Raw genomic sequence first — 14,172 nt, forward strand, 5'->3', positions numbered from 1 at the left:
ACTAAAATTATCTGGAAAATGAAGGTTTGTATTAATAACTTTTTTGCAGAGCTATTTAAAAAAATTATAAATCTGAGTAAAGGCACCTTGTTGGAGATCTATTTGCAAAATATTAAGAAGCAAGCAAATGTCTGCACACAGGAATATTAAAACTAAAGCAAGCAATTGCTGCATGAACTAACATGTCTTTATAATTGGAAAAACATTTTAAAATGACTTAACACTTTAACAGCCTATTTAAGCTGTTAGTAAAAGGATGCAAGGCCATGGATGGCAACGCACAGAATAATTGGGAGGAAGCCCTCTTTACAGGTAATTTCTGAGGTTAACGTGTCATTCTCTTTCTTTAGTAAAACATTGCATGACTTAAAAAGTTCCTCGACTCTGTTGAATTCGTCGTCACTTTGGAGAAAAACAGGCATGGAGTCCTTGCAGATAGGCATATCTCTTGTAGTCAGATGAATAACCTAGGTGTACAGAGTGAGAAAAATAAAAAGACTTTACATTTTTTATGGTAAAGTTTATTTTTTTCAGCTAATTTTTCTCAAAGCATTCGTGCAGAATCTTCATTGGCATCCAACAAGATTAAACTCACTAAATCCTGTAGACTTTGGAGAGCTTCAGAAGTGTAGAACAGCTCTAGCAGGTCCAGTCCAGCATCGATGAGTTCTGAATCAAACAATAAAGTGTATAAGTGAAGACCAACACTCTATGTACATATGCAACCTTTGAGTTTCAGTGCAATGCTAACCCTCAAGAGCATTGATCAGCATTTCCATAACATTCATACGCTCCACGCTCTCCCTGCTTGCTTCTGTTGAGCATTCGTTCTGATGGGATATAGCCATGTCACAGCCATTCTGTTCTTCTGGTATGGGACTTGACCCATTTAACTCAGATGCCACAAGAGGATCACTGTGATTGGCTGTTGATATCTGACATCCATTGTAACTGGACAATGACGTTGATGTGGTAAGTCCACTCTTGCCAAGTTTTTCGCCTTTCAGTAAGTCTACAAATTCATCAATCATCTGGCTCTGTTTTTCAGACAACTCGTTGTTTAAAAAGCATGGAGCTTCACCGCTGCGTAACACCTCAAGCTAAAAAATAAAAAGACAATGGGATCAGAGAAAACTAAATATAAGTGATATAATGAGGAAAAAAGGGTTTCATTTCTGTGAAATCTTTCAGTTACATGACCCTCGACTACTTGAAATCTTGAAAAGTTAAACATTTACTTTTTAATGATATTCAAACTAACACTAATTATATAAAAATATAAATCTGAAATAAATCTGTGTGGGTACAAGCACAAAATAGAGAATTTATGGTACATGTAACCTTTAAACTCTCTTAAAAATTGAGGAAAAGTTCAAATCTATTGTGAAAAAATCTTTAAAATCATCCTAGAGGACAGAAAATTCAACCATTTATGCAATTTCACAATGTCCTTCTGCAACTTTTGTACATGATTTAGCGAGCATTGTATCTTATACTCTCACTCACTCTATCCACCAAAGCTGACAAGACAGATCGGTCCATCAGAATTTTCCTCAACAGGAGAAGGAGGGAGGAACGGCTTTCAGCAGACAAGTCAGCCAGTGCCAAAAACCTAGTCTGAACTTCTGCAAGTGCTGCAAAGAGACCACAAAAATACATCTCAAAATGCCACATTATCACAATGTCCTAAGAACCAGGAACTTAAAAAAGGGAAAGTGAAATGCAGGGCTAATCCTACTTCTGCACAGATACCTGAGCAGAACACGAAGGAACTGAAACACACCGTTTTTTAGAGTAGTAAGCGGGAAACCTTCCTGCATTAGTGGCCATTGACCATCCACCTCTGAGAAAGTGGGATTGGGATTCTCGGAAATGTCATCTGATTCCAAGTCCTTCCAAATGCACAGATCTAAACTCACACAAAAATCAAAGCTCAGTCATGGAAACCCCAAATACATAGAAATAAAAAAAATCAGATCATAGTAATAAATGTAATATTTGTTGATGCAATCAAAATGAACTGTGATGTTGTTGTTCAGCCATATTCAGTAAATGTCAGAGACCAAAATAGCCGTCACTTTCGATGTTCATTTCAATGACACTGTAAGCCATCACAGTCTCCGGTGGGATGTGTAATGCAGTCTTAGAGCCTAACTGAATTTCAAAGCCGTCTTTCGCGTACACCTGAAACACCAAAGACACAGTCAATTCTGGGTTGTTGTTGTTTAGTTTAATTTATATACAATTAGCATTTATTTTTATATTTTTAGTTTTGGTTTGAATTTTAATTAGTCTTTAATTAGTTTAAATAGTGCAGTTATTGTTTTTATATTTCTATACAGATTTAATAGATTTTTATTTCAGTTTTAGTCAGTTTAGTTCTCAATTAAGTTTTAAGTTTCAGTTTTTCATCCAATATTTATATAATATTTTATTTCAGCTTTATATTAATTACTGAAAATGATTTTATTAGTTCAGTTACCAATTACATATAAGGAGATTTATTAATGACATGATATCCTAATGACTCTGGATCATTACCTTGAACACACTACTTCTTACAAACCTGACCAAAATCAACCGATGCTTGGCAGCTGGCCTTCTCCAGTCCAGCATAAGAGATGGAGCAGTCGTGGGTGGTGAAAATTCGCTCTTTAAGGAGGGTAAAAGCCATGTGTTTTGGGGGGGAATGCTTGAAAAAAGAGTTTTTGAGGTCCAACTTCCTAAGTGGGTCATCAAAAGCAGAGGAATGAGTATCAAACCACATCAGATTTTTATCTTATATGCATCAAAATGTCAATTTTGTCATCATATACTCATCCGCATGTCATTCCAAACCTGTGATTTTACAAAAAAGTTTTTTTTTTCATACAATGAAAATGAAAAGTTTAAAAAAAAATCTCCTTCACAGATTTTGAGTTACATGTGGGTTCAAAATAAAAATTATTTTTGAACGAACATTCCTGTCAAGAGATACCACAAGGTTCAAAATTAGGTTCTGAATTGATTTTTAATTATTTGTATTAAAATGTAATTAAAATTCATTTTAGTGGGTCGACATCATATTAAATTGTTTTTCTCTGACCTTCCTCTAGTGAGCTTCAGAAGAGCGGGAATATCCACATCTTCCTTCTTAAGTTTCATGAGGGATAAACTAAGTTTCGATGAGCCCTGTCCATTCGCCTTTAGGCAGACAGCAGGACCTCCCATCTCTCCGGATCCAGTTATAGAGTTCTTGTACTCTCCCTCAACCGATACAAACTCTTTCTCCTCACACACTTATCAAAACAAAGAGAGACACTAATTTCAACAATGACAGATGCAAGACAGTTCCATTTAGGCATATTTTGAAAAAAGATCTATTTCTACTGAGAACATACTGAGATACTTATTCACTATGCACTTTACCTGGTTTAATTGGATCCCCTTCCAGCAGGTCATTGAGTTTGAACCCTGTGGGTTTGTATTTAGTTTGCTGCCAGAACCAGACTTTGTGGGTTTTCTGCACCACCGCAAGCGGCTGGAGTTTTCTGGAATCATTTAGACTGGAAGCCGCAATCAGGGAACCGTTAGGATCAATCTGTCGGACCAGATTCTTTGTTGCTCTGTCAAACATCCTCTGCAAAAACACATAAACAGACAGCATTAAACCATAGTGGAAAATGTGAACACTTTCACTGACTTTTCTCAAGCATTGTTCCTAATGATAAATGCAAACTGTATAAAAGCAGCAACTGAATTACTGATTGAATTTCCCCCGCAGTTATTCCCAAATATAAATTATCTTAGATTACATAATCCTTTATTTACATTACATTACATTACATTACATAATCCACAGAATTATCATAATACTGTATATGCCAACAGCCATTCCACAGCAGGGGTCAAACATAATAAACCAAAAATACACAAAATGTGACTGCACGCCAAAATCATTAAGTAATACCAAAAACAGGAATAAATAACAGAAGAGAGAACAGTTGAATAGAAAAAGCACAAATCTTATAATGAATTAAGATGTCATGGACTGCTGATAAGAGCTGAAAATAGCATTTCAACCACATCTATGTACTGCAGATGGTGGCTTGTAGGTGTAACAGATAAGGTTCATCATATAAATAGAATAAGACAGCGTAAAAACTTACTGAAATGTTTTGTTTAACAGCTCATTCAATGTTTCAAACTGGAAAACGTGTAAAGATTGTAAACATTGCAACATAATATAGTCTACATTTAACACAACAACCATTTGGTGTCCATAAGCTCATCAGTCAGCAAGAAAAATAACCAAAAAGAGGAGCATTTTGCTATATTTATGCGCTATTGCATTTTAATATTTTTTTACTTAACCTGTTGTCTACATGATTTAACTCCTCCTATAAAATTGCATTTTACAAATTAAAAAGATAACTGACTGAAAGACACACTCTATTAAAAATATAGGTGCTCAACTTTTTATAATCTGAAGGACTTTCTTCCGCCACAAATAACCTTTTGTGAAATGTAAAGGTTCTTCAGATGTTAAAGGTTTTTATGAAACCATTTAGACAAAAAAAAGGTTCTTCTATGGCATCGTGAAGCACCTTTATTTTTAAGAGTCTATGACAACATTTACAGAGGAAGCCCAAACTACACTCAGTGGCCAAGCGATGCTTATAGTCCATAGGGCTGGACCAGAATATTCGATTATTCGAATTATTCGAGATTCGAATAATCATTTTTTTTTTTTTTTTTAGACCTGGCATTCCCTGCAAAACGGTTTTCATTCGCGCTTGAAAAAAGCTACTTTTTTACTATTGGGCCCAATGGTTATAAGGACTGTCAGGTACGATTACGGTTGTATTTCCACGTGAGCCTGGTAGGCTACAGTGCTGCACGATTAAAAACTGCTCTCGGCCCGGTTAGACAACCGCACTTAGCCGTGCTGTTAGAGTGCGAGTGCATGACTTCGCCACTATGCCTGGCTACCAGTTTCTCCAAACAGCCAAGTAAACAGCTACGCCTCATTCAATATAAAAAAGAATCAAACTTGAGACAGTTTGGTCTGTGGAGGTAACATTTGCACTTATTGATATCTTACTTACAAAGTAAATATCAGATAAAAGGAGTCCAAAAAGAAAGAATATTTTATCATCGTCCATATCGCTGTTTATATTACACTTGCGTTACCAAGGCAAGGACTGACGCATGTGTATTGCATTCCAAAAAGCTCTGTTATCAGCACCACAGTAGAAAATTAAACCGTATCCATGCTGACTGGCCCGTTTCAGCACGGAATGGAATGGTTAAGCAAAGGGAACTGTTTGGCCTGATAGTGGAAAAGAGACTTATGCATCACCCATGAGTGAACGTCATGATTCATCTGGAAGAGAAGACAAAAATGCCGAAGACCTCAGCTGTGTGGAAGCATTTGAAATTAAGTGAAGACAAGACAAAGGCAGTGTGCCAGATTTGAAACTACCCTACCACAACAGCACATCAAGTATGAAAAATTATTCTGTTCTGTAGTTTATTAAGAGTTTATTAATTCTCAACTTGTCGTTTTTCCTTATTGCAACAAAATTCTACACTGCACTCCCATGGGTCCGCAGTAACACACCCGCCACTTGTGAAGTCGATTGGATGAACGGTTCTTGACATAATAAAAATGCAAACAGACACACAGTTTCCTGCCTTCATTCAAAAAAAAAATTTCAGCTCTCTCCCTCCATGCTTTGAATATTTAGTGTTGATTACTATAAAACTTAGAAGCTCAAAAAATGGTATTCAGACCAGCCCTAATGGTCCATGATATTGGTACAGATTCTGTGTAATAAACAATGAATGACTGTATATTTCAAGTTGGAAAAGACATTTAGTTCACTGTAAGTGAACCTTAGTAGGGCTTGACGATTAATCAAACGCGATTAATCACAATTGTCATGCACATTCAGTAAAGCTGGTTCTGTGATTAGTAGTCTAGTAAATCTCCATCACCTGCTTTCAGGTGAAGCAGCATTTACTACACAGAGCCGTAGTTCTCTGACAAGCTGCAAAATCATGTTCATAATCGCAGACAACATAATCGTAGTATTATGAAATTGCCAAAACACAATGACAACAGCTGTTCGCGTATCTTCTCAGTGAACTACGGCTCTGTGTAGTAAATGCTGCTCCATCTGAGAGGACGTGAACATACCAAATTTAACAACATATTTCTACTCCAAACTCAGTTCAAAACGTCAATCGAGTGTTTGAAATAAATCCTTCTGTGAGATGATGTGGCTTCTTAATAATTAAGGCACACTGTATTTCATTGTATTCTAAGCAGGGATACATGTCGAGTGACTATATCAAAATGGCTATGTCGATTAGCATTTCACTATAGATATACCTTATTATGATGAAAATTATAATAATAAAAACTTGGATAAACCATATATTTCTGTAGTCATGTGTTTATTAGTCACATTGAATTAATGATAGCAGTAAAATCTTGGCTGCATCCGAAGACTTCTGCATGCCTCAGAAGTCAGTCCGACATTCATTTCATGAGGTGCCTAAGTTTCAGATGCAGCACTTCTGTTTATTCAGCTGCAGCCATAGGCATTTCCTGGGTTTCTTCTTCGGGGCATATTTGGATTTTCAGCGTGAGAGCCCCCTCTGGCCTTCGGATGGAGATTTACTGCTGATCACAGAACTGTGCTTCACTGAAACATACGCATAACAATCGTAGCTTTTGCCTAATCGCGATTTACTGCCTTTGCAATTAAATTTCAATTAATTGTGCAACCCTTGTTCCCAGGTCATCTACAAGATGGATTAATACTGATAAAGTCAAGAAAAGATTAGACACAAACATATGACAGTATGATTGAAATGTTAAAATGTCAAAAAAAATTAATAATAATAATAAAATAAATAAAACACGTTTATTCTGTGGTACCTAAAAATCTTATTTGGCATCAACGTTTTTTTTCTCATAGGACCCAATTGCATACAATGTAGCATAATACATTTTTTTGTTTGGATCCCTGCCGCTGCATGTCAGTTTTGTGTAGGCCTACTACGATTGTCTGCAGGTCCGAAAGTGAAACCTGGTGGCAGAGAACAAATTAGCTTTTTTTAATAAGCGTGCTATTTTTGCTAAATATTTTTTAATGTGAATCAGTGGATCGACAAAAAGCGAATTATACAAATACGCATTATACAAATCTAAACAATTACACTGAACAAAATTATAAATGCAACACTTTTGCTTTTGCCCCCATTTTTCATGAGCTGAAATCAAAGATCTAAGACTTTTTCTATGTACACAAAAGGCCCATTTCTCTCCAATATTGTTCACAAATCTGTGAGCACTTTGCCGAGATAATCCATCCACCTCACAGGTGTGGCATATCAAGATGCTGATTAGACAGCATGATTATTTCACAACGATGCATTAGGTTAGCCACAATAAAAGGCCAATCTAAAATGTGCAGTTTTACCACAAAGCACAATGCCACAGATGTCGGTTTCCATAAGCAAAGAATTTCAGCCCTGAATTTACTTGGCAGAAGGGACAGTCACAAGCCTCCTGGATTCCATCCAAAATATCTTAAATTGTGTTCCGAAGATGAACTAAGCTTTTACAGGTTTGGAACGACATGGGAGTAAGTGATTAATGACAAAATTTTGTTTTTGGGGTGGTGTATCCCTTTAAGAGTTATAAATAACGTCACTCTTGCCCCCAAATGTTTAAGCATATGATACTAGTTAGAAGTAGTTTGAATATGTATGGCAATGTAGACTAGGTTTAACATAACTTCCTGTTCCATCACTTTATCTACCTCTTGCTCAAAACCGTTATTTTCTTTTTCCACATCATGTTACCCAGTGGCACAAGCAATGGCCAAAATGGATGGTTTTCTTCAGTCAGACTAGATTATGTTCATGTAACTTTAGTCACAATGGGCACAACAGATCAGCATTAATTTCTAGACCTCTGCTACTCCCCTTATGTCACATAAACATGGGCATGGTTTAATTTGTTTACATTATTAAATTCATACTAAAGTACATTAGCATGGATAAAGTAATTCAGTCAAACATTAAATCTTGTGATCAAACGTATTAATAGATAAAATATTTTTAATTTCTTTAGAAATACGCACCTTTCACTGTTAGTCAGAGAATAGTTTGCAGTCTGTATAACGTAGACCCACGGCCAAAAGAGAGCGGAAACAGCGATAGAGTATGAAAAAAAAAAATTGGTTTCAGAGACAAATCCACACAGTAGCCTACTTCTTGTGTGAGAAAGTCAAACAAAATCAACAGGCGCAAGCACATTTAACCGTCTCCTCGAAAGTCCCTTCACATGTAATGTGATAGGCTAGTATCCCGTTTACTGGGCTGTCTATGAGGAGGAGGCGGTGCTGAACCTCATATCATTGGTTTTTGGCTCAAGTTTGGGTTCCAAGTGAGTTTTTTTTTTTTTAAAGCAAAGTTTCGTCGAGTAACGTTAGCCAGTCTGGTGACTAGTTTATAGAAGGCTTGTGAATTGTTTTGACTAATGCAGCATTCAGAATGACAAACAAATAAATAAATAGACTTGATAAAACAACTTTGGACATGGTGAGGTTATGGGTTATTGGTATAAACTAATACATAGCTTTGGTTATGATGAAGCAGAACATGTTTTTTTCATGTGACGAGTGAAGATGTCATGATTTGACTCCCTGTACACTCCTAAGTATAGCGGAAGCAGCACATAAACAGAGCAGAAAGAACAGGAAAGCAGAGCGGAAGCGCCACATGCAGAAACCAGAACATAGGCCTATGCCTGGTTTAAAAACCCCACACTCGCAGCCTTGGCCACTTCAGAACCGTGGGCTTGACAGGAAGGAAGTGCACAATATGTTCCAGGTCTTAAAGGGATAGTTCATCCAAAAATGAAAATTTGATGTTATGCTTACCCCCAAAGCATCAAAGCAAGGGCGCAGAGGTGGGTAGAGTACCCAAAAACTTTACTCAAGTAAAATTAAAAGTACTAGTCTGAATAGTTACTTGAGTAAGAGTAGTTAGTTACTAGTTACGCTGGATCATGTACTGAATATCAGAGGTGTAAAAAGTACTTGAAAATTTTACTCAAGTAAAAGTACAAGTACTAGTCTGAATAGTTACTTGAGTAAGATTAAAAAAGTATTGGATAAAAAAACTAATTGAGTAGTAATTACTAGTTACTCTGGATCATATACTGAATTATCAGAGGTGTAAAAAGTACTCGAAAGTTTTACTCTAGTAAAAGTACAAGTACTCAGTGGAAGTTTTACTCAATTAAAAGTACAAGTATCTGGTCAAAATCATACTTGAGTAAAAGTAAAGTACAACTTTAAATTGTACTCTAGTATTAAAAAAGTAGAAGTACTTTTTTCTGACAGACAATACAGAAGAATGGTTAAAGGGAGGGAACAGAAAAAATGCAATGGCACAGGTCAAACATGTTTTAGTTCAACAACAACAATTAAAAGGAAACCCAGCTAAAAAAAAAGAAAAACAGGCAAAGGGATTAAATTGAGTTTATTAAGAGGCCTTTAGAGTTTTTTTTTCTTAGCAAATATTGATAAATAATTATTTAAGCCTAATTAGATTAATGAGAAAAGCATGTAATTATTAAGATTAAAAATTAAAAATATTCACTGACAGTCCTAATTCTGATTCATATAATGACATATTGTAAATACAACTTATCCACCACCTGGTAAGAACATCACTAAACATGAATTACAATTAATTTAGCATATAATGTTTATTTAAACACTTTTTTGGAGATTTGTAACATTTAATAATAAAAATTTAAAAATCCCACAAAAATAATTTTATTTAAATTCTCATCACTGATTTTATTTGCACTCAATTTTGTGCATTCAGCTAGTATATTACATAGCTAATGGCTCTATTAAAACAGAACAAATAATGAATAAACTTTTTTGGGCGGGAAAAGGCAACTTTGCTACCTCAATATGCTTCCTCAGATTTGATGGTGAACTTTTGAAGCCAGACATTTACCTGAAAGTCATAACTGAAGTAGAAATGTGTGTGTTTGATGCATGAAAACAATGATCATTAGTTCTCACGTCAGAAACACACGTTTGAGCTTCTGTTTACCATATTTAATGGGCATAAGATAAAATAAAAATATAATGTACTTTTCAAGATTAAATAAAGTTGTAAGGAGTAAAAAGTACAGTTTCTTTTCTTCAGAAATGTAATCAAGTAAAAGTACAAGTAGTCAGTTTAAATGGTAGTTGAGTAAAGTACAAATCCCCCAAAATAATACTTAAGAACAGTAATCAAGTAAAATTTTCCAAGTATTTTACACCTCTGCTGAATATCTATAGTCTATTTTTATTTAGATATATAGATAAAATGTATGTAATGTGTGTGTGTGTGTGTATAATCATTCCAATATGTTGATCTACTATCAACGATATAGCTTTCCATTCATCATCCTAAACAAAATGTCACAGGTTTCAAAAAATATTAAGCAGCAAAACTGTTTCTGGTAATAAATCAATATATTAGAATTATTTTTTGAAGGATCATATGACTCTGAAAACTGGAGTAACAGCTGATGAAAATTCTGATTTGCTTCACTGAAATAAATTATATTTTAAAGTAGGCTATGTATTATATATGTATAAATAACCTCTTACACAGAGAAGAGTGAAAATTCCTTACATGACCACTAAGTTACCGAACATCTGAACATGATGAACCAAATGCACATTGACCGATCTTCTGTCTGTTCTGCAAAATGTAAGCAAATGTATATTTCTGCAAGCGTAAATATTTTGAAATATCAATATTAATTGTCTAGGCAAAGACATTCCTCCTGGAACAAAGCTAACGCGGGATTGGAGGGTATTTATTTCATACTCTATGACAGCTTATTTAATGTAAAAAATAATATTTTATTTAATGTATATGCAAGGGAGTCATGCACTCATTATTTTTGAGGTGGCACGAGTGGGGCAGGGGTTTGTCATGTGACACACAGCAGCCACAACAGCATATTGGCAAATTATTATTAAGCATTATTTCTTTCTTTTCATTTTTATTAGAAACATTCCCAGACGTATGAACTATATCATGAAATATCTCAATTCTCACCTTATAGATTATGTTAGATAATATCTGATGGTCAAAGCCCACACTAAATGTTACTTTTTGTTATTCAATACATTTGAAGTCATTCAATACATTTCTAAGTAATTCATTATATTCTATTTTTGTTTTGATAACAGCAGCACTCAAACTGCTAACAACTGCAAACAAGTTAGTGCATGTTAATCAAGTTCCAACGAACTGACGACTGTTTGTACAAAGAAGTTCACAGGGTTAAAATATGCGCTGGTCAAAGTAGCCTAATGTAATCTATTAACTATGTGTAACGTGGCGGTACAAAAGCAAAGGAGGTCGTAAGGGTGTTTTCCCACACTCTTAACACAAAATATGCATATGTATGACAATGTATGGTCGACTACGCCACCCCAGACCACTGGGGAAATAACAGCCCTAAGGGCACACAGGTTCGTCTTGAATGAGTGGGTGAGGAGACATGAATATAGAAAAGTTTATTATGTTTGTCAATATTGACCAATAAATAGCTAAACTTCCAAGTGAAAACTCTACATTGGCCATATAATAAACAGGAAGGCACACCATCAATCTGCATCTACACACACACAATAAATCAATTCCCATTAAAGAAAACCAAATGGCCAACAGGAGCGGTAGCTGGGGGTCCGGGTCGGCTGCCAAATTGTAGAACGAACCCCCCCCCACAATAGTCCACTACAAATACCCAAATGCACACGTGAAAGTTAGATGGCAGCAGGCACACAGCACTATAACGTGAACACACCACACAAATGGCAGCCTCGCCTTCACCCCCCAGAGACCCAGCTCCTATAACAGAAAAAAAAAGAAGAAAACACAAACTGATAACTACAATCTGACAGAAACTCAAAGAAATAAATAAAACAAAAATAACAAACGTTTATAAAAGTACAATACCCCCAAATAAGTAAAACAAAAAAACAATGTCACAAAATAAATCAAATAATTCAAGAAATTAAACCACTTAGCACAAACAAAATAGCACAAATGTAACAAAAACAGGTTAACAGTTTGAAATAAACCAAGTTCACTCCGGTTTACAGTGCTCAGAGGTGAGGCACGGACTGAACGTAAACCAAGGAAAACCAAATAATCAAACAACCACACGGTAGACACGAGATGCTGATTCCAAGTTAGACCAAGGGAATTCCATATGCGGCGGCCCGGGGAGACGTTCAGCCTGCCCTCGAAACCATGCACTACACCCCGATAGCAACGTGAATCAACCGCTGGGTTGCTATCGTGATAAAGGTCGAGGCAAAACAGCGACGCAGTCGCGATCACGGTTCAGTGTTGATGCTCACTTCCCACTAATTAGCCCAAAAAGACTCAGTTATGCAGGAGAGCCCTGCAGAGCATAAGGAAACTATATTAAAACAGGAAAAGAAAACATTACAAATACGCAAACTATAATCCTACATACCACGGGATGATCCTGCACGCAAACCGCTTCGTAGTTGCACACCATATTCAATATAGCGGCTCAGTCAGACCATATGAGTGACGTGCTATCAATGCCACTGAGGACAAAACCAATCATAAATAGCCGAGTCGCAGTCAATTACTTGTTATAAACAAAACTATACATACCGGTGAAGAGTGGGCAGCCAGCACAAAGCAGCGGGAAGGAAAAAAAAAAAGAGCAGCTTACAATCCAAGCCTGACAACAAGAAGAATTCTCATCAACCACCTGCACAGAACGAGACGCACGAGTTCACCCCAAACAACTCACATACCTGTGGCGACCACGGATGACGTCACGAGGGAAATACAAGGACGCATGCCAAGTGGCCATAACATGTCCTTTATATATCTCAAACCAAATAAGGAGGAGGGGTTACTAAACTAAGCACAGGTGGATGACATTCCCTACAGTGGATTCAACCACCCTGCTACATATGCATAAAAACCTGTCTGTTTACTTAAGTAACAGATATGGGTGTCATGCCATAACATATTTTTAATATGACTGACTTTATATTAAATGTGAATTTTAACAGTGAAAGTTAATGTGATATAAAACCGGCTACTAATCTTTCATTGTTCAGAAAGAGAGCAAATAACATTTACATGATCAAAGAACATTTCCACTGACAGTCTAGAATTCAATCACTCTCAAAAACTTCCATTAAAATCACAGAATCTGTTAACACTGTGAAATATCTTAATTACAGATTCATACACACCTGCACTTGAGGTATTCAGTCAGCGAGCGAGTGAAGGAAGCACTGGCATTTTAGTGATGACTCATCGGAAACACCTTTGATTGGCAATTGCATTCAAAAGCTCAATGGAAATCGTATGTGATTGGTTATAATGCACAGTTTCTGGAAGCTGCATTCAACTTGGCTCCCCTTTGGTAATGTCAAAGTGGCATCGTGTACAATAATCGGATGTAGCATAAGTTATAGGCCTACCAGTTACAGGCCTACCTGTCGAACCGTGGACCGCACACACAGTGTTCATCTAATAAAGATCTTCCTCGCTAGCAAACAATAGCCTTTGCAGATCTGCTTTCAATTCAGTGCAGATCGCCGAATCGCCGCTCTTGATGTTCTTAAACGTTCTGTTACAACTCTGAGTAAGAACTGCTTCAGACAGATCAGTGCACGCGGCAGGGACCTGAACGAATCATTCAAACTGATTCACGAACCAATCACTGGTTTGCCCACTGGTTTGATCAAGCCTTTGAACAGAATTGACTCAAGAAACTGGCAGTGGCAGGCCCTGACATGTGTAGCTGACTAGGGCCGCTTTCTTCTCCTCTTCAAAGATCACTGAAGACCAGAAGAGCTTTTCTTCTAATTTAGGTGAGGAGTAGGCTTATCTCACTAAATGGAAGCAAGCTGATTATAGTAAGCCTTCTCTAGTTATTTAATTTATTAAAAGCCTACTTACTTTAGTTAAGTGCTTAAATTATAAATAGTCATTTATTCAATTATTTAGTCAATTTGTATTTTGTTGTTTTTGTATATATTTTTGCAATGAAAGCGTATCATCCAGGTTCCAGAAATAATCACTGACGGT

At 36.3% G+C, this 14,172-nt stretch overlaps 1 protein-coding gene across 1 annotated transcript in view; it reads right to left on the reverse strand.

The window, feature by feature from the left end:
• Positions 1 to 245: 245 nt before the first annotated feature.
• The window catches only part of LOC132104869 (gasdermin-E-like), a 36,082-nt gene continuing 22,155 nt past the window's right edge, over positions 246 to 14,172 (reverse strand). Inside the window, exons 2-10 of the mRNA XM_059510393.1 lie at positions 3,409 to 3,619; positions 3,086 to 3,278; positions 2,567 to 2,723; positions 2,064 to 2,184; positions 1,784 to 1,909; positions 1,507 to 1,634; positions 752 to 1,100; positions 596 to 669; positions 246 to 467 (exon numbers count right to left, since the gene is read on the reverse strand). Of these exons, the coding sequence (XP_059366376.1) occupies positions 246 to 467; positions 596 to 669; positions 752 to 1,100; positions 1,507 to 1,634; positions 1,784 to 1,909; positions 2,064 to 2,184; positions 2,567 to 2,723; positions 3,086 to 3,278; positions 3,409 to 3,616 (1,578 nt within the window). The 5' untranslated portion in view covers positions 3,617 to 3,619. The remainder of the gene's footprint in view (positions 468 to 595; positions 670 to 751; positions 1,101 to 1,506; positions 1,635 to 1,783; positions 1,910 to 2,063; positions 2,185 to 2,566; positions 2,724 to 3,085; positions 3,279 to 3,408; positions 3,620 to 14,172) is intronic.

This window comes from Carassius carassius, chromosome 25, assembly GCF_963082965.1.
Source record: "Carassius carassius chromosome 25, fCarCar2.1, whole genome shotgun sequence".
Classification (NCBI taxonomy): Eukaryota; Metazoa; Chordata; class Actinopteri; order Cypriniformes; family Cyprinidae; genus Carassius; species Carassius carassius.